Below are 22,659 nucleotides of genomic sequence, written 5' to 3' on the forward strand. Positions count from 1 at the left end.
GAACGTAATTCGTAGATCGTATCCTACCGAGTTGAAGGTGTGTCCAAAAATGCGTCCTTTTCGTTAAATATGTGTATTTAGATCTGTAGTCAAGACTTAAAATGTAATGATTTAGAAACTCCTTGTCTTTTATTAAGCATAAAACATGTTTAAAAGATGCTTGGTTCTATAGTAATCAGCAAACATGTTTAGTTAGTTTATCGACAATTTTTGTAATAGGTTATATCCATACTTTAGTTATGGATGTTTGGAGACTTTTATCTTGTCAGAATGAAATAGGTAAAAGATTGTTTTAAAGATACTTATGTCAAGTATCGAAAGAGAAGGCCTCATGGTTCGTAGATGTTTGGTCTATGTGCCTTGCATTGGTCATGGATTGTTTGAAATGCTTGTCAAGTATTTACGAAAGCTATGGTAGGCATAGTGATATCAAGTAACATTATGTATTCAGCTGGTCAGTTATCTCGTATAGAAATCATGTTCTTAGTATTGAAGGAAAATACACTCTTCACAAGTTAATTGGAAATTTTAATGTAATAAATAATTTTGGGTTACATTTCTTTTAGTACTACCAAAAGAAGAAAAACTGGACGGAAATCCGTCAAATTTACAAATAAATTAATAGGTTGAGTTCTAATGATTTCTAAACTGATTCAGAATTTATATGCATTAATAATTACAGTTTTTCGAAATTGCTGACAATATGACATTGACAGCTATTGAAGTTAGGAATTTAAGCCTCTTTGGAGGAATTCGTCATATTTAATTAAATAAATTATTTAAACAAACATCAACAATATTGAATTCACAAACAAAAGAACCAACGAAAGTGTTATTGGAATCAATCAATATAATAATTAACTTTTTAATGATTTTAGAACTATTTTTAGAATTTGTAGGCTAATAATTACCGATTTTTATAATTATCACCAGAATGACGGATAAAATGGCGGATGCTACGGCAGTATGGTGATCAAAACTACTGCAATCTAGTGGATTTAAATTAAACCAAGTAGGTGGCATTGCACTCTAGTACATGATGTGTGCAATACGAAACCATAGTGCTCCTACACTGTTGAACAATTTCACCTTAGATTTACGAAGAACGCTGGTTACAAATGATCCAGGAATCTTTGTAAATTTATTTATATTAGTAAATTTACGGGTACTAAGTTCAATTACTTTGAACATAAATTCACAAGAATAATATTGGTACATAAACAAAACATTCAAAAACTGGTTAAGTCTATCTATTGTAAAAACATTCATATTGGTTCCACGTGTGTTCACCCTATTCATAACGAATAAACGAAATGCGGAAGTCGAAATACGTCGTTGTTTCTACGAAGAACCATTTATGTGAAATTAAGAAGAACTTTTAGTTTATTTGAGATGAATTCTTCGGTGAGAATTTCGTAAATTTACTGTACTTCCTAAAATTGTAGTACGAAGCCTTGAATACAAATATATCGACAGTGGCCTCTAAAATGTGCTAATATTATACCTTCATTATTATAAAAAATTACAAATCTGAATAAGTGCTATTTTTATACATACCCTATTTAGTTTTTAGTTTGGTATATGTATCGATGGCTGTGTGGTCAAAGTTGTAGTTTTTACATTCTAGAGGTCAGACCTGTATTGGTTCGAATCATCTTGCTTCCAATGAATTTTCTACAAAAAACCTAAAAATTATATGTTTATAAAGGTTTTACAAAACCGGTAGGTAATCGTACCTAACATGTATGAGACAGAGTCATGCTCTCACCCTCTAGGAACAATTATCAGAGTCACAGATGGAGACATCCCGCAGAAAATAACACAATGTTGACTGTGACGACCTAATCCAAGATAAGCAACCTACAGAAACACAAGTTGGTAGCTGTGACCACGGAATTTAGCTAGTGGGCGTTATGCCATAATCCAGAATAGTTTATTCCAAATTAATGGAATTTAATATGGCGGAATCCATGATAGTGGCCGGTGCTAAGGTAAAAGGTATATGTGGTCTATGTCAAAGATCAAGGCAGATTAAGGCTAAATGTCAAAGGTCCAGGTTAAAGGTCATAATAAATGTCAAGGCCATGACTTCAGAACCCAAGATGGTGTTCTACAAACTATTGAAAAATAATGTAACCTAGGAGTTGGGGGGTAAATAGTGATGCCACTATAACGAAAAGTGCAACGTTTATGAGTAGGACACTTGATTGTGATGCCACCGTAACTAAAAGTGCATCATTAATGGACACAAAGAAAAGTGCAAATTTTGGGAGTGAGGTATTTATACCAAGATGGTGATAGAGGTCAAGATCAAAGGTTTAAGTCATCCAGGGTAGCTGCCGTGAAGTCACAATCCAATATGGTGGCCGTTACGTCACAATTAAAACACCAGTGCTAACTCTAGGACTCAGACCCAGGTACAGGAGGAACCAATATATACTACTGCTGACTTAAATTATACCAAAGCCGGCCTATATGACTGAATTATGATATATGATTGATTATAAATATTGGTCATTTTAAAACCCACACGATATGCTTAAAGCAAACTGTCAAGTCTACGTTCACTGCTTCACAGTGTTAAAAATAGAGCGTGTACACATTTATGAAAGTGCAACTGAAACCACTCGATAGAACACCCACGCCATGTTGCTGAAGAGGCTCTCGAGCCTATTAACCATTCATTACGTGACTTTCCAGGAATAAAGGTTATGGAACGTTTTATATCTCGATTAAAGTTCACCTGCACATTGCTCGTATCTGATGTGGCGGAGATAAAGCCTTTATAGTGCGTGCTGTGGTGTAATACATATTTTATTAACATGTCTCTTTTTATTCAAAGAAGTAACCGTCAGTTTAGTATTATAATATGTTTCTTTCTTTCCAACATGCAAAGTATTTTCTTGTTCTGCTGCAATTGATTTTAGGTTAAATAAAAAAAAATTGATTTTGGGAATTGATATGAAATGGTTAAATTTTTGAGAATGATGTACAGAAATCTCAATACCTTATCGGCTTGTTATTTGAGCAGACAAATTATCATACGTTGGTCTCAAAAAACATATCGCAAGAACATGCTTTGTTATTTATTCATATTATTTCCAAGAAATTGATTTTGAATAAATGTTTAAAATTTATTTAAAGTTTTGGCAGCAAATGGGAACCTTCAGCTGAAATTCTGAATAAATATAAGTATATCTATTATAGAGCAAGATTGATTAAAGCTTATAGGATTTGTTTATTTTATAATGTACTTTAAAATTACCAGGTTGCTTACGAATCCCTCAAGTTTTCAGCGTAATGCACTATGATTAAGTACTTGGAATTACTTATTTTTAAATTTTTTATGTTTTTGTCACACATCATTCCTGTAAATATGTGGTAGATTGGTTAATATTGATATACTTTCGGGTAAATAATATATGCTATGTTAGATTAGAAAACTAATTTATCAAACGTATTAAATTTTTATATAATTAATGTCACACGAATTTTGCTTTCTCATTAATATATTTACGGCAAGCTCTCGGTTATTATAAATTTGCTTTTTTAACTCCCTTACAGGTTGATTGAAGTTTTCGTGTTTTTTTTTCCATATGGAGAGTTTTGTCATTTAAAAACAAATTTCATGCCAGATTTACAAAAACTCAAAATGTCTATCCGTAAATATTTTATTACAATCTAGGGTTTATTACTATCAATAATTTCAGTTTTACAGAATAAATTGTCTCCTACTCTACACGTAACTGACAAAATGTTTGTGAAATAAAATTATAGTTTATTAATGGGTTGTGATGCACATCATTTTAAGGGGAAAAACATAACTCATATATAATGAATATATATATTCATATATACATATATACATATAATGAATATATACATAACTCATATAATGAGATTAAAAAAAAACCTTTAACCATGTATTCATAGACACCGAAATTCTATTTTAAATACTCCCCCAATCTGGCAGCGAAAAATCAATCACTCAAGTAGGACAGTCACCCCACTGGTCTTCAACCTCATCCAATCCTTGCCAATTTTACCTCACAAGGGTTGTCTTTCATAAAAACCCACATAGCATTTTAGATTACAGTAAACTTACAGATTGACGTTAATTAAACTTAATGTACACACTTTCCATAACTCAATTGTTTCCATTTAACTTTGACAATTATGACACATTCTGCATTTTCAATCTTGCGATAAGCTTGGATGAGGCTAGCAGACAAAATTTTGTCATGGAATCTAAATTATATTTTAATTGAACATTCGGTCGAGCTAGTGGCATCTTGACTGCAGATTGTTGTAGCGACCATGTACCAGGAGACGGCTGGAGTGCGGACAGGAGCCGGCGCGAGGGCGCGAGTGCTCGGCAGATGCTTCCTGGCGATCCGGCGGGAAACGGGCGCGGCCTGCGAGATTAAGCCTTATCAGCGCCGCCTCAAAGATATGCAGTGTGCGCGCTCCTTCGAGCTGTCTGTCGGTCGGTCAACAAGATAGCGACGTCCCAGCGCGACATGGCGACCTGCCCCGTTTCCCCGGACTGGCTTGACACACGATCCCTCCGGGTCCCGGGAGGTCAGCGTGGAGTGGGGAGTCCTGCCAACCTTCATCATGATAAAACATTGCCAAAATAAATAAATACGCTACCAGGCAATGCCACCAACGACTGGAGTTCAAAGGGAAACTTAGTTTCGTTGTAAGAGCATTTGTTCTAATGTCGTGCACATACAAAAAAGAAAATACTGCCATCAGGTAAATAAACAACAAAATTAGTATTCAGTTTTCGTTTTAAATAATAAGTATATATATATTTAAAATTATTGGATAGATATATCACAATTCATTGCCCAGAAAAATCTTTTAAACGTGTTAAAATAAATAAAAGGTGAAACAATATTTAATGAAAAATTAAATTACAATCAACAAAACAAAATAGACAATGTGGAGACCAGTTCGCCATCAACCAAAAAAACCTTAATACAACAAAGTTGAGCATCTGCCACACAACAGTTGTGCAGTGGCAGACTATTCAACTGTACAAGCTGGCTGACAGGCACCAAGGAAACAGTGGAACAGTGATTGTCTAGCATGAAGCATGAACGATAATGCGAGTGGGCCGCAGTCCCGGAGCGCCTGGAGTCCAAATGCCTTCAACTGTGCAGGCGGTCGTTATTGTAACACGAGGATTATAAAGGTAATAATAATGCCAAAACTATGTTTTTTAATACCAAGTAAAACGTTTTCTGCTTATTGCATGCTTATATGGCTAGACTTAGTGAGATGACTTGTGTCGACTACCCCCACACGGAAAACCATTAGGGTACAGATTCCACGGGTCCCTATAGATTCGGGCTCTTGGAATACAAGTACATTATTCATCATAATATTTTAATATAAACTCAAATAAAAATGACTTCAGATCATTTAACAGACAGTGAAAATTAACAGCTAGTGAAAAATAATCTACTTCTATACACGTATTTCTTAATATTCGGGGTTCGTGAAAGTTATTTTTGTGGAAGCATTGTGCTGGGAGAGTGGAAAGGGCATTATTCTAATGGAAAAAATGAAGCGAGGTGAAAGGTGCTAGAACATTTTTTTTATTCAAAAACAAGCAATCGATTAGAAAAAAAATTATGCATTAATATTAGAGCAGCTTCGCTAGAACATTAATAAATTCATAGAGTGAACTATTCATTCAACACGTGGATATTGGCTTGCTCTGAAGTTTCACGAAGTTTGAATCAATGACTGCAAAAATTTGCTGGGGTTAATGTTATACTTATGTTAACCAAACCCTTAGATATTAGGGTTCTCTGTACTCAATGGTCCTCGTGTTACGTGCTTTAAAGAAATCATTAAAATGGCATATTTATGAATATTGGAATTACAATGAACGTATTTAAAACACGCTTAAAACACAATATCATTAGGATAGTGCATCTTGAAAATATAAATATTCAAAGGACGTTCGATATCTCTGCTACAACACCGTTATAAAAATTTATAAAAGATTATCAAAATATTTTCGAATACATATTGACTTTAAATATGATAATTAAAATTGAATTGAGAATAATATACAAAATTCTTAAAGCAAAGGTGTATGCTTTAATTTAATATTACTTCAAAATAATATTGCCTTTGGTAATACAGGCGTTCACACACCGACCGACTTGCGGCTTAAATAATAAAAGTACGTAACTCGCCTTGATATCATAGACCACGCGGCCACTCGTTGTCGAAGAGAAGTCCGCAGCTGTGAGACCGGACTCGTTCACCGGGAAGCCGGGCAGCACCGCTACTGATGCAGCCCGCCCAATGGTCTTGGGATCGGCAGCGTGCACAGCCCGCCGACACCGAGGTGCTGAATCATGGCTTCCGTACCTTGGAGTAATTACCCCTGCGGCGGTTAAACCGCTTTTCAGCGGGAGTAATAATGCTGGTAATTTTTGGTATGTAGATAATAGAATCACAGATCAGTGCCACGTGGCTTGCACTCTCTCGTGCTGATGAAAATTTTAAAGCCGAAGATGTGTCAGCCAAAGTAGAATTTCTCGGACTACGCGACGATAGCACTTTCAAGAGGAATTTAAAAATTATGAACTTGGTACATTTTGGCAAAAAGTAGGTGTTTCATATCATATTTTAGCTGACATACCTCTACCTGTTGTTAATACTTCTTGTGATGTGATAGTGGTGTATCAGCTTTAGTAACAGTAAAAACAAAGGCCAGTAACCGTCTCAATGTGGAACATGACTTGAGATGCGCGTTGAGTGAAACCAAACCTAACATTAAAAAAACCTTGGGAATGAAAAAAAATTGCAACCTTCATATTAACTGTCTTTAAATAATTAAGTAGTACATTTAAATTGTAATTACGTATTTTTTGGGCAATTTTGTGATAAATAAATATTATTTGTGTGCACGTGTTTTCTTCGACAACATTTTAAAAGAGGGTAAAATCAGTTTGCTTGATAGGTAATAGGGGTAGCAAGACTGAAAAGATAAGGAACGGGGATGCCAAATTGAAAGGTTGACTCGATCCACAGGCCCAAGTTGCTCTAATACTTGCTACAGTAAATTTTTGTTATAACTGAGGTCCCCCTCGAGTAACTTATTTTTAATTCACAGAGACTCAAACAGCCACGAGGTTCACAATTGTCTACGTAATGTCTCGGTTTGAACTCCGTAATTGTAACTTACGCCACATAGCATACGTCATTCAAAATGGCTTAAAATATGTAAAGGCTTAATTATCATAAGCCTAAGATTAGAGAGCAACTCTTTAACAAAAACTATCACGCTCTCTACACAGTTCCGTTCATGTATCTCCTCTTACGTCAGCTATGTAGTATCCGTTGAAAAATGACAACATAAAAGTCATATATACTGTAAGACGTTACGTCGTAACTACTTGTTCCATATGGACGACTCAAGCCCTGACTGCCATGCTACCACCAACGCCCGGTTTTACGCCCGTCTCTACAATTCTCTGCGGGTCCACTATGTAATTTACAGAATATAAGTGCACCGACCCTGATAATACTTAAGTCCGGTTCTACACTTTGATTTTTATCACCTAGCGTGATTCTTGAAAATATTAGACCATCCAAAACTTCCTTCTTAAAAAATATTCTATCACTAAATGTATGTAACGAAGAATTCATAATACTCATATTCCGTAAAACGTAGGCGTGGCTTCGAGCAGCGTAACGACGTATTCGGCAGCGGAGTCATGCTTCGGCGTAGGTCGTGTAGACTGAGGGTTTATATGCCCCACGAGCCCTGGGGTGAATGGGTCCTAGGATATGCTTTACTGGCTACCAGCCACGCGACACAGTCGCCTTCCTGCCACCTATCACGTTTTTTTTTTACTTTTCTGCTGATGTACTGCAGGTCATCAACCCCCCCCCCCCCCCCACAAGACACATTGTTTGGCACTAACTGGCAGGCTGGAATTCAGAAATGCGCTTCGAAGGAAATAGCTGAACTAAGGAAGACACTATATTTTATTTTGCTTGCAAGATACAACCTCACTCCACCAAAGACACGACCGTGTTTTCTCTTATGACAGCAGTTTGGGAGCGAGTCTCCACTGCAGCGCGCTCTTGCGCTGATGCGACACAACTTACAGCAATGGCCACGAAAACTGTTGGAGTAATTGAGATTATGTGGCTTTTAAAAATAAATTCAATTCAATTTGAAAAATTTTCACGCTTTCTATCACTGTCTAGCTTTAATAGCAAAAAAACCTGGCCACTGATAAACCTTTTTGATGTATCAGTTTCTGTGGAAATTCATTTTAGGATTTTAAAAAAATTTGTTTAGCTAAAACATGAAACCTTTTGGGCTTGAGATTAATTCTGTGGCGTTTATAAAAAAGAACTTTTAACCAATAAAAGTCTAAAATGAAAAATTTGTAGGATAATTTTTTATGTGATATATTAAGGAATACTTAAAAACTGTTCCCAGTGAGAAAATTAAGTTTTTTGAATCTTTCGGCTCCTTTACAGGCCATTAACTATGTTAAATATATATCGCCTAATGCGTATTTCGATGCTAGACAATATGCAAAAACGCTTTGTCAAAAAATACAATTTTAAATTCATATGAAATATGGAAACAGCGCACTCAGAAACCAGGACAGCGCTAAGGGCAGTTGTGTCTTAGAAAGAGAGAGAAAGCGCCCATTTGCTTCCACACTGCTATACAGGAGTGGGATGCTCTATACCTGTCGGCACACCTGAGGCTTGACTTATTGCACGTTTGTATTGAGTCAGGTGTGAGCACTTGGGGGCGCAGCGTCATCTTGGAAGTGCGCGTGACTCGAGCCTATTTATTGTATTCAGTGTAGAGCCAGTTACTTGACGACATGCACAGCGGAGAACGGTATAGCAGAAAACTAGCCGATTTTATATATATTTTTATAAATTTTTAGTTATTTATATTTTAATTCTAGGAAATATTTTTCTTGCACATGAAGATTTGTTTTCCAAAAATTCGAAAACCTTCTTTATTCAACTTTATCGATTTTTAAACCGTTCTTCTGCAAATTGTTTCAGAAATATCAAAAATATTCTAATTCAAATCGGCGTTTGTCGTTCGTTGTGCATGTTTGCTATGTTTCTGCAAAACACGTTCGCGATGTTAGCTTTCAACGGGTGTAGCCATGCACGTAATCTTATCTCTCTACAGACCTTCTACTGCAATCGAAAGCTCATAAATCCTCAAGTTACGTAACGTTACGATTCGTCATTTCATCCTCTTAGCAATCTTTCCGGCAGCCGGCCTTGCCTAGGCGAAGACAGATGCCAGTAGCGAGATTTTAGAGCGTTTGCCACTGTATAGCGTTTATTTCTATGTCAATGTTTTTCATTCGTATAATTAAAAACAGCCTTTTTTTCACTCCCTTTCAGGTCATTGTGTACTGACAACAGGTAGTATACACAGGTTCATAAAGCACGCTCTAGCTTGTTCTCTCTGAATATTTTTATTTTTCCTGTATGCACCGCTTGAGGAGCAAGTTAATGACACTGTAACCTCGCTCACGACCTCAAACAAAGTGGTCATGCCTCCCAATGGCATGCATTACCGAGGCACTGGCCAAATTAGTTATTTTTAATATGTGATGTTGGTTGGAAATTTACCAGGCGTACTCTTCTTGCACGCATATGCGGGTCAGTGTTGAAGGTTAGAACACATATTTGGCATTTATTGATTTTCAAATTTTATCCAATAAGAACTTTGGAAGTGTTCTCATAATTTTTTTCTAAATTAATATTGTCTTCAACATAACCATGCTGCCATGTCACTTTAATTTGACTTCAGAGACCCTCCTCCATCCTCGATCTTGTAAGTTTTACGTTTTTTAATTTTCTTAACTTTATGATTTTTTTTTTAAATTTGTGTTATTGTATTCCTGTTTTAAATGATGACGTGGACTCAATTAGCACAAATTATTTCAAAAATTTACCAACTTGTACTAAAAGTTCATTAGTAAAATCTTAATTAATTTTGTTATTATTTCTCGTGGAGGCAAAAATAATATAGTTATAATATACAGTTAACTTTTTCGTGAGTTTGAAAAGTAGACGATTAATTACCATAAATGTATAAGGATTCATATTCTCTAACATATTACAAGAATTAAGAACACACTGCTGATATCCGGGTAGACAATGTGACTCCATCTTTAAATAAGTAATTGTAAATTGTAATAGTAAATTGTAAGTTACAATATTAAGATTTTCCGACAAAGAATGATGCATATTTTACAGACGACACTAACCCCACGACCTACACCCGCACTCATCTTATTCAAGCTGAAAAAGTGAGGAGCAATTACAAAAAAATCAAACATTTCGATGGCCAAATTCGTTGCATATGTTTTATTTTAGTTTCAAACAACATGATATTCCTGCCTTTTCGATCTGATTTTAAGACTTGATGGTTTGTGACAGAAAGCAAAATAAATTTGGTAGTAGTTATTTAATAACTAAGTAAACTAGTGTTTTAAATATAAAAATTAACATTAAGAGTTTATAAAATATATATTTAGCAAGAATATGATGGTTTGTTTTATTCCAATTCACGTAGCAGCTGATAAATGATTTGCGGTGAGGCACTGTCTAGGCCTAAGCAAACGAGAACTGGCCAGCGGACCCTGGCTTGGACATCCCTGCATCAGTGCCACGGTTCACAGCCTTCCCTGCGTTTCCTTCTTCGCGCCACATCCAAATGGCTAGCAAACGCCGCGCCTCTGTTTTTCGATGTGTAAACATATTAGTTCTCGTTGTACGCATTTAGTAGGAGTAATTTCGTAAAAATGGAAGGGAATAAGATGAACTAAAATGTGGTACCAAAATAACGGACCCACATATAACAACATAAACTCGTATATAGTCACTTTCGTAAACATTAGGGTACATACCAATCGTTGTGTTGTGTCAATGAAACTTTATGTATTTGGTAAACTAAAATATTCATAGTTAAATGTAATCCCAAGTATCAAAAACGTTAGGAAATGGCATTACAATATTTAAAATATATATTCTCTTTTCAAATTTCTCAATTGGCTTAACAGTACAATGGTAAACTTGGTTTGAATTTCGTCACTGGGTAATTTTACACTTTAATATAAAATTATATTAGAATAATGTATGTATTAATGTTGAATCTGCTCAATAATGTTAGAATTTGTTTGTACGAAGTATTTACAGACAGATTTCAGTCGTTTAAGGAAAACAAAAATACTTAGTAATATAATGTGTCTCATAATGTTTCAGGTTAATATTCTAGTAATGCCATATAAGTATAACTTCTAACTTGTGCGGAAACTTTACAGTATTAACTTTTAAGTAAATTTAACATGATAGGCCGTATTCTAATAAAATTCCTTGTCAAAAACCAGGTCCAAAGCCAGGGTCAGGGTTATATAGGTAGGTCTGGTTACTTACCTTCATTCTCCGTCCGCTTAGTGAAGCTCGCGACGGCCTGAGAACGAACTTCGCTAGTAGTAGTAATTCTGCCCATTTACAACATTGTGTTAAAAGAAGGCATATTTTAAAAAATATTTTTAGCTTTAAACGCCAGTTACAGTTTAGAATTTTTTTTTTATATATTTGGGAGCTTCTTAATGGATTTAATACATAAAATAATTAACTTTGTTGCAGTTAAATGTTGGAGTGTTTAAAATGCGGTTTACAAACAAACTGGTATCTTCCACGAAAACTTGTTTTAAATGTTAAGTTCGTATTTAAATCACGAATATTCGTTTGCTACACACTTTTATCTTTAATCAAGTGTTGTTCCTTGAAATGTGATTTTAGATATATTGTAATTCTTTTTGATGTAAGTAAGCAGAAGTTCATTTTATGTAGTCATAACCTAAAGGTCATCGAATAATAATCGTAATTTTCGTGTGTGTATTCAAGAGCTTCATTTAAATATAATAAATTTTTAGGCGTTATAATTAATGGAATGTATTATATTAATTCCTTGAATGAATATTTTTTTTTACATTACATCATTTTAAAGTTGCACTTTGTGCCCAGAATGTGATTTCCGAATTTTAATTGAGTTTTACATATTACTTAAATATGTTAAAATAAAAAAAATATTTTTTATTAAGAACATAATATATTTTTCATTTCACGTGTGGTTGCTGCAAAATTTTCACCAATGTAATACTTGTAAGGAAAGCTCACACATGCGGTGGATTACTTTAGAGATGGAATTATTTAAGAATCGTAACATATATTTATTTAAATAATAAACAAAAAAAATTAAAATTGATTTCTTGCAGAAGATTTTAAATTTAAGGTTTAGCAAAAAAGTTACACTTTTAAAGTGTAACATTCATTACAACCAGGTACAACACAGCAGTGCAGCATTTTCTCTCACCATTTACTAAAAATGAGGAGAAATGTTAAGGTTTTGGTACGGATTATGCGCTTACCAGTATAAAAACATGAGAAAAAAAACTCTTATCTGTATAAAAATTTAAAAAATTGAGACGAAATTGGAATTTAAGAATTATATTATATTATACATTATATAAGAATTTTCCATTGAACACAATGTTTATGAAGGGGACAACTACAACTAGCGCCGTTAGTTCACAGGACGCCGCGAGCTTCACTAAGCAGACGAGAAATGCCAAGGCGAAGAATAGGAAGTTTCCAGACCTATCTATATGATCGTGGCTGGGGATTTATCTAAGCCGTTTCTAATAGTTTAAAATTTTCGGTTGATTTGTGCTGCTCTGCTATGAGCGTTTGATGGTGGCAAGCAACATTTACGATTCAGGCAGCGAATTCTTGCGGCGAACGCAGAAAGTACGTGTGTGATTCGGTTCCAGAAATTTTGGTTTTTTAAACACAGAATATTTTATTTATCAGTTTATTTATCCCGCTCGGCATTATTTTAAAGTATTCTTATTTAACTTAGTGTCCGATTATCGTGTTATAAAGATCATTTGTAATTTTAACAACATGAGAAAACATGAATTTGCTCGTTAAAGAGGTTAGATGTTTACATATCACTGGCGAGTACTAAAGGACTCGCTCACATTTTGTTTACAAACATGTTGCTGTACTTTGCAAAGGTAAGGAGTTTAAAGCCAGTAACTATAAATAATAATGCAAATACCACGCAAAATATTTAAAAGTAATAAAAAATTACAATTGTCTAATTAAAAGGACGTTCTCTCTCTCATTTAACCCATTTAACCCCTCTACCAACCCAATTCAAATAGCATAAATTGAACATTACAACAGGTGAACAGATTGGTTATATTTATGATTTTATTTTAACTTCAGCAAGGAAAAATGGGTAAAAACTGAGAGATTGCCATTCTTATTCATTTGTACCATAACATTTGGAAACAAGTACTTAACTGACTTCGTTGTCTTTACAAACAGCTTAAAAAAGAGGCTTATATTATATTCTCAGTGAGTGAGATTTTAGGTTCCTAAATCTGGGATGGAACGAAACAAAGTTGTTTTCATTGGTAGACGACGAGCATAAGCTAGTCCCCACCATAATAAATGAATTCCTCGTATTTAAAGTGACGCTCCAAATATCCACAAAAAAAAAGTTTATGCTTACCTAGGCAAATAGAAGTAGGCTGAGCGAGCTGGTTTTGGATTAGGATAAAGTCGGGGCGCACTCTCTTCCAACCCCACCATTTCTCTTAGAGGATCAAGTCAGGCCAGATCCCATATCCTCTGCTACAATGTCCAACACTACTGCACATTTGTTGTCCTTAAATGAGGAAGTTGTAATTGTTTTTAATGTTTGATACTCGCAAAAGTTTAGTTTTACAAGACATCTCTATTTCAAAGGTGCTGCTGCAATGTCTACCAAAGTTTGTAAACTTCACAGGAGACTACAATTTCTCATTATTTGAATATAATTATCATTTTATTTAAATTTTAGCTTTCATTCTATCTAAACTGGTGGCCTATACTGTAAAACTGTTGAAGTTTCGGATAACACCTATTATTACTTTTAATGTTAATTGAGAACTATTAATTTCAAATTAATGTTTTCAATGCTTTGTCTCATAAAATACAGAATGACGTAAGTATTATATAAAAGTGGCTCCGTCGACAGGGTTCGAGATAAGGTGTTGAGGTGTCGGCCGCCATCTTGGATTCTGATGACACGACAGCAATCTTGGATAACCTTAACCTTGATATTGACCTTTACCATTGACCTTAAACTAACCCCGGCGGCCACCTTGGAGCCTCCATCTTGGATCCACCCTCTTGTATTCCGCTATTTTGAATTATGACAGTACATCAGCCAGTTTGTTTTCCGCTATTTTGTTTTATATAACATACTGCCATTTTGAATTATGACATAACCGTTGAAATTTCGTTACAGCTGCAATTTTGAAAATACGTAATTAATATCTGATATTAATCAGAACAATTATAAAATTTAAGTAATAAAATAATGATTTCCTGAAGTTTTAATAAAATATTATTTATTAAAAAACACACTTCGTCATGAAGCTTTTAGACCTCGGTTTGAACCCGGTGAGGGAAAAAAATAAAAATGGTGACGGATCTTTCCTTCACGGAAGCCAAGCAGACTGACCTCCCACCACTAATGCCAGTGTGTGTGTGTGTGTGTGTGTATATATATATATATATATATATATATATATATATATCAATGACAGCTAGTATGATGTCACTTCAAGCATATTGTTTTCGTCTGCTAAAGGCCGCCATCTGGTTTTCGGCTGCTAGATTGCACTGCCGCCATGTTAGTTTAATCTTTATCCGCTAGAGTGTAGTAATCATTTATTACTGTGGCGCCCGGCTGGTACTGTATCATTGAGGTCGCCTCACTTGGTGTATATGCCATTGAGGTCACATCTACCAACGAAGTTGTAGATGTTAGGTCATATTAGACCGAAGAATTTACAATTGCCGATGGTACGGATGCCATCGGGGTCTTCGTTGTTGATGCCACTGCAGACACACTACAGGAAAAAAAGTTTTTTTCGTATAGACAGCCGTACACTATAAATTCAACTGTTTCTGCAACGATCGGAACTGTTATAAATTCAGAATATTCTGATGGTAGTCCTGAAGTATATGTGCGACTACTATCAAAATTAATTACTCTGTTATTTTTTCCTCCCTTTTTTTTAGTTTCACTACACTCTTGGAAGTCACATGGCCCGGAGCGTCAGTGAATTGCTTTACGTAAAAATCCTTTACCTTGTTTTTATCTCTGAGCAATCTTGCTCACAAGTTCGTCTTTAACAAACATAAGAGCAATCTATCACCATAACCACAGGAATTGCCTGAACTACGTCTCTGGCTTTCTTGAACAAGTGTAACATCTGTAAAACTGATAAATATTGACTCTTCTTTAACCCACCTTGTTAAGGGGTATCTTTGTTCAGACATATAAGTTGAATGTAAAGTTGAAAATTTTTTTTTTAGAGTATCTCAGAGATTTGGTCTAAGCTCCAAGATAAATATAAACCATTACACATTCTTAAATGCCAAAAACAATGCTTTTTAAATTATTCATAATACATAGAAATATCATAAACTTTGATATATACGTTATGTTGATAACGTAACATACCTATATAACTTCAGACGAAAAATTTTATGATGTCCACTTATTTAGTAAAGTTTAAAGTTAATCTAATTTATATATAATAAAGAATAAAAACATGTTTTATTGTAAACTTTAGAAGAAAATTTAGGTTTAAAAGGGAATTGATTTTTAATATTGTTTCACATCATAAAAAGAAAAAAAGTAACAACACATTACTCAAAAAATATGTATGTTTGTAGTATGTGCTTTATATATACATATATAAAGTTACACACATACACACAAATAACATTTTATTAGAAAGGGGAAATTATTTTATAGGGATATTTTTGAAATATTACATATTTGTAACTTTTACCTTAATGAATAACACATAATTATATGTTTTTCTTATTTAAAAAATACACATATTCCATTAACATCATTATATAGTATTTAGAATAATATATTATATTTAATGTTGAATAATAGTCAGTAATAATCAAAATTAACTGACATATTATAAAGGCAGCACCAGACCTAAAGCGTGGGAAACTATAAATGTGGAGGGGATTTTGCTATAAAAAATACCAAAAAAATATTATAAAAATAATAACTATTTATATAATATACCCTATAAAAAGTTAAATATTATTGTTTATTTATGTATTTTTAAAATGGCAAAAGATTTATTATTCATTACGTGTCAAAAAGAATTCCTAAATAAAAAATGGGTGCGTGTACTTATGTACGCGCGTGAGAAGTTATACGTCTTTGGCATCATTAAAAAATAGTTTTTTGGAATCAAATAATTAATTACAATAAAATAATAAAAGGGCTGGAAAAAGATAGTCAACACAGTCAATAAAGTTCAGTTTAAATTTGAAAAATTATATAAATAAAATTTAGAGAATAATAAATATATATGACATAATTTGTACTAAATATTATAAGATTCTTAATTTTAAATATTTATTATTGATTATTTAGTATTTAAAAAAATAATTCAATAATAAATTCAAAAATTTAATTTAAGTTTATTAATTTTTAAAATATTTATTATTTTCTTAATTTAATACTCACTTTTCATTTTTTTATTTTTTTCATTAAATTTGTTCATTTATTTTTATAAATATTTATTATTTATTCATTTTAATAATAAATATAAAAAAATTATATTTTAATTTGATGTTCGATTTTAATTTTTATTACAATTTTTTTATTAAATGTTTTATTAAATTAATTTCATTATTTTGTAAATAATAAATAACCAATAACTAATATTTAACGTTAATAATTTAATAATATTTAGTATTAATTATATTAAATAATAATATTTTAATTTAAATCAATAAATAATACATACGGATAGTTAATCCTCAATTATATAAGAGCACTTGAAAAAGTATATAAGCACCATTTTTTTTACAAACATTCACGAATAGTAAATAATATTAACCAAAATATTCAATTTAAAACACTACTGAATATAATTTATTAGCACATATATAATTCGCACTTGTATGAAAATAAAACACGTGTTGTGAATGTAGAAACTAGAAAAATGTGGCTAAATATTATAAATATGAAAACAGTGATCAGAGGCGATGAGCGTTCCAACATGCGCGACTAATAAAGGTTCTATTTCTATTTTGTTGGTAGCTTTTTTCGAGACTTAATGAGCGGTTTAGCGGGCAGCTTCAACCTGTTAATTTTGTGTTACAGTGATGCGCGCGCATCTTAAAATTTCACTTTCGTCATTTTTTCATAACGCGCCTAAAGAAGTATAACTTCAAAAAGTTTATATTTGTCTGAGTTTAAAGTAGGACTTATTGTACAGCTACTCTCACCCTCCTGCCAAAAGTAAAATCCTGATTACGTCACTGAAAGCACACACTAAAACTGGCTGCTTATGCTTCAAAATTTGTTTTATGTTATGTCATGATTAATGCTAGTTTCAACATTTCCTGCGCCTGCTGGATTAAATTTCTCTTGTGGACAGTAAAACGTTTTATTACAAAAATTGTGATTGCAATATTAAAAGCTGCCCTTATTTTACATTGTTTTGCCGAATCGATGATGTTACGGGCTGGAAATTTAGCATACGAAATGAGATTCAAAGGGAACATCTTGTACATTTGTGTTATTAGTCATGGCTGCGAAAAAATAAAATCGGATAGCAAAATAAAAACCATTATAAATTTAAAAAAAAATTGTAATAACAATGTAAGTATGAAACACTTCAAAATCATATTTATTTACGTAAAGCGCCAAAAAAAGCATATCAATGGAAAAGAGAACCGTTCTGTAATAGTTTTGCAAGATAGCAGTAACCAATCTTTGGCATTTTTAACCGTGGCTTATAACATTTCCATATGTTGTAAGAATAGTTACGCAGAACGAGCGTTATTTATGCCAGGTTAGACCCAATAAACGTGTGCATAATCAAGTAGAATCGTGCATGCATTGGTTGCTGTTACATTTCACTTCCCTTGGGTGTTTTGTCATTGACTTCAAACTCTTCAGGGCTCCAGCAAGGCAAATACCTCGTGAGCCAAGGTCACCGGTGGTTAATGTAAACAACCATTTGCACATTAGATTCTAACCAAATAATGAACATTAACAGGACTCTACCTTTTTAAACAGCAAATCGTAATTTTAACAGCGTAGATGAGTTGTGGGTAGACCTGAGATTATTTCACGAATTAATTTCACTCCAAGATCGATGACATTTTTTTCCTACTTATAAACGAGCGTTTAAAAACGCTGATTGGTCGAATAGAATGCCACCTATTTCTGTGGGTTTATATGTGATTGTGTACCCACTTGTCGCCCTTGTTTGTAACTCGCTCAGGAATGTGGTCACGTCACAGACCTGACGCAGATGTGTATGTGTGTGTGCTCACGGCCCTGGCGAAGTGCTTGTCCCCACGCGATGAGACCGGTATGTTCGCAGACCGCATGTGCGTGGACAAGTACCAGGGAGGCCGTGACTGCGTGGTGCTGGAGTCGGGCGAGAGCAGCGTGCGGTGCGTGGAGGTGACGGACAGGTGAGTACAGCACTGCGCAGTTGTGCTGCAGCCTGCAGTCCATTCCATATCCAGGCCTTCAGAAGGCGCCAGCAATCACCAACCAAATCTTTACATTTCTTCCTGAAACTATCGTTGGATCGGATTAATTTACTTGTGCAGATTTTTAAAAAAATAACAGATTTTGATATTATTAATTTTACTGTTCATAATAAATATAAAATGCCAGGCCAAATTTTTAAATTCAGTGTAATTGCTACAGAAAAAAGATAAAATAATTTATTATGCATAAACCGTTAGAATTACTTTAAAGTTAATTAGAACTGTTTCCTTATATATTAATTTTTTAATAAATAAGTTTTATCATAATATTTCATTCCTGGCCGAAATAAAAAAGTATATAAAATATGTTCACCCTTAGCTGCCGTCGAAGTTGGTGATGGCTCGGGAAACTGCGAGAAGGCGCGGCTGCTCTTCCAGGGACGACACTGTAGTTTGGTCACTGAGCGCGGTCCGGTGCTGCAGAGACACACGTAGACACACTGCAGCGCACGATGGAATACAGTGTTAAAACAAAACAAATTAAAACCACACAAAATCCCAAATATTAAATTACGTACATGAAGGTTGAATTTAAATTAAAAAAAAAAAGGAATCCATTTACCAACTACGTGGGTTTAAATTATGTCCTCAAGACAAAACCGTGATGAAAATGAAGCTCATATGAAAAACTCAGACGAAAGTCATATTGGCGTGTTTCATTAACACAATCTATCAAAACATATTTACACAGAAGATCAGTAAACTGTATGAACATTTTGAAACCAAAAAAATAAAATTTGTGGGAATAATTCCCGCCTTATGCGAACAACAGACACAATACAGCTGATAACAGAGTTATTGACTGGCGGAGACAAAGGATGAGCAGCTAACGCGGACGAATGCATTACTGGAGCGCAAAAGTATCGCTGGATGTCACGCGCAGTTTCAATCTGAGTGGGCGTGGTTGGGGGGAGGGGGGTTAGAAGAAGAATTGATGTCGAGAAAAATAAGTCCAGGAAAAAACAGTGAAGAACACACAGGTAAATCGTCAGGATTCTGTAGGCTTGCAGAAAGGGTTTTGGGGTGCGGGAGGCAAGGAATGTTTGGCACCAACACAGTTCAATGCTGCGTTGGCGAGAAATCGCCGCTAACGTGGCGTGATGGCGGAGCCAGGAGAACTACAGGATGTGCGAATTACAGCACTGACTACACAGAATTATGAGATACCGAAGCCAAGCGATGGTTTAAGATATGAAAGATCAGACTGAAAGGCATGAAATTAAAAAAAAGTGATAATCATAATTTAAACTACATTAAACTTACAAAATGATTAAAATTAAATTCCATAAAATTAAAAATTAAGGAGGGGCCATACATGTCACGTAAGTGGAGCAGCCTCCACGCTCCACTCCGCACGGGCTCATGGTGGAAAGATACCGCGTCAAGCTAAGATGCGCAGTCAAACATTTGTGACGCCAACTCCGAGCCATGGAGGTATTAATCTAGGTGTGGGTTGAGATACAACTGGTGAAGTCACTCTGGTTATAAATGGTTGGCCAAACAAGTCATACCTGAATAATGGTTTAAACTGGAAGTCTAATACTGTAAAAAAGAATAAAAAAATGTAGTGAGTATTGTTAAAATCGATAAAAGATCAGTCAGAAATTTAAATTTAACTCCATTCTAACCTCATTACTTTTATATGGCATCTTATATTCTGTGGATCATTGTGGTTTGTTTCTCTTGTTACTTGGTATCATATAGCGAGAGGTATTAATATCAACTGTTCTATGTGGCTGACCGTTTTTGTAATGTAACCAAGCCACATAACTGGTGGATCTTTAAATTTTTTTGTCATATCTGCAATAGTCCAACCACACAAGTCGTAAAAACGCTTGGATGTCTGAAGGAGAGTGAGGTGATGAAATCCACATATTAATCATAGGTACTTAATCTACAATATGGATGCGGTTGCTGTGCTAGGGGACGTTAAAATTCGCAAAAAATTTGAAATTATTTTTGGCACGAATATCTTTATATACTAGAAGATACCTTTATAATTTTTTTTTATTATTTAGAGACTGCAAAACCTAAAAACACAATACGAATGAATGGTATTTTAATTATTTCATGTGAAGTTTGACGTGGTTAAAAATAAAAAAAAATATCACAATTTTTATTATCTAAATCATAGAAGTATTTACAAAAAATGTCGTACCAACCTGCAAACAAAATACGCTCGCTTGTTTGTGTACACATGTGTAGAGTATAGCCTCGCACAAGAAAATAACTCTAGTCCCTTAGGTCTTTATTATTGGAGCCCTGATTTTTTCACGTATTTGTTTCGTTACAGGTTGATTTATATTGTAATATACTAACAGAACTTCAACTTATCATACTCACTGGCTGATACCGAAATCAAAGGCTTTTCATCCATTGAGCTGGGTTGCTCAACATTGGGCCACAGTGCTTTCTATTGTTTATTTCTTGCTCCGGGTGATCTAGGGCGTAGTAATCAGAGAAGTTTAACTAGTAGAGTCCGCATATGATTCAAATATATTTTCCTGGCGAATTAATCCACAAAATTCACACGCTTCTAATTTTTCCTTCACTGGACATTTGTATTTTTAATATAAAACAACTACAAACTGTTAAATATCAAACAACCAAACCTGCATGTATGTAAAACATACAAGTTTTATTTATTTAATTTTTTATGCTTAAAACATAAAAAAATTCTGGGTAGGCTGCATTTTGTATTACAGCCGCCAGAGGTTTGTTTCATGAATTTACATAGCACTAAACGGGAATGTTGTGAATGAAATAAATAAAAAACCTTAACAAAATTGATGTTGCTTAATTTTTTGACGTGAATTTGATGAAAATCGTACTTGAAAATTGGGCGGCCACGCCAGAAAAATTGCGACACCAATAAACTACGTCAAATTTATTCTCAACAAATGCACAGTGTTTATCCGCCGTCGAGTATGTACTGCTACTCCCTGACGTAGCCGCAATACACTCGGCCCATCGTTCACAACCACTGGCTTAACTGACTCCATCAACATCAGAATCATCAGAGAGCATATCCACGTCCATTACCAAACAGTTTTCTGCATTCCCCGTCGCTTCTCGCAGGTGGACGGCTGAGGCTTGCTCGAGAGCAAATTTCGCGCCGCGTTCTGTGGCTCGTTTTGCCCCACTGGCTCATTTATCTCGACTACTTTTAGCCTCATTCGATACCTACGACACTTCTCTGCATTTTAATTTTCTTCTGCTTGGGCGATTTCACGTATTTTCTTTATTTTCTCCAACATAACCTGTTTTCGCTTAGGCATTATGCAATTAATAATTCGAAGACCAAAGTTAATAACTATATAATTATTCCTCTCAACTAGCACCACTCAGTGCTCATTCACAAGCAACTTAAAATATAAACGACGCTAATCGGTCTATTACGTTTGGTGTCACGGCTCTCACCGACTTCAATTAGATGCTCCACACCATCACTCATTACGTTATCACTGAGAATGTTAACCTGGTGAGTCATACGTAAGGACCACGAAAAGTCTGCTCTACTAAGATATATTTACTTAAACTCTGTAGCTTTCATTGTTTACGAGTTTTAAGCGGTGTCGAAACCTCAACAAAAGTGACACCCAACCCGAGTTTAAAGATATCCATATTACTGTCGTAAATTCACGTCCATAGCTGTCTTTAGTATTTGCACAGTGATGTATTAGTTTTTAAACACGCTGGTATTTCCAAGCGGACTTGCAACCATGCGTGAGCGGTGTAGTTGGACGAGGAGCCGCCGAGTTATTGCTCCGGCAGGCCTGGCTGGGGCGGGTGTGGTCAAGTTATTGCTCCGGCAGGCCTGGCGGGGGTGGGTGTGGTCGAGTTATTGCTCCGGCAGGCCTGGCGGGGGCGGGTTTGTTCAAGTTATTGCTCCGGCAGGCCTGGCAGGGGCGGGTGTGGTCGAGTTATTGCTCCGGCAGGCCTGGCGGGGGC

General features: G+C 34.7%; 1 protein-coding gene across 1 annotated transcript in view; it reads left to right on the plus strand.

Moving 5' to 3' along the window:
* The window catches only part of LOC134527434 (transferrin-like), an 87,146-nt gene that overhangs the window by 17,726 nt on the left and 46,761 nt on the right, over positions 1–22,659 (plus strand). The window contains exon 2 of the mRNA XM_063360113.1: positions 18,534–18,627. Within this exon, the coding sequence (XP_063216183.1) occupies positions 18,534–18,627 (94 nt within the window). The remainder of the gene's footprint in view (positions 1–18,533; positions 18,628–22,659) is intronic.

The sequence above is a fragment of the Bacillus rossius genome, chromosome 1 (genome assembly GCF_032445375.1).
Source record: "Bacillus rossius redtenbacheri isolate Brsri chromosome 1, Brsri_v3, whole genome shotgun sequence".
Lineage (NCBI taxonomy): Eukaryota > Metazoa > Arthropoda > Insecta > Phasmatodea > Bacillidae > Bacillus > Bacillus rossius.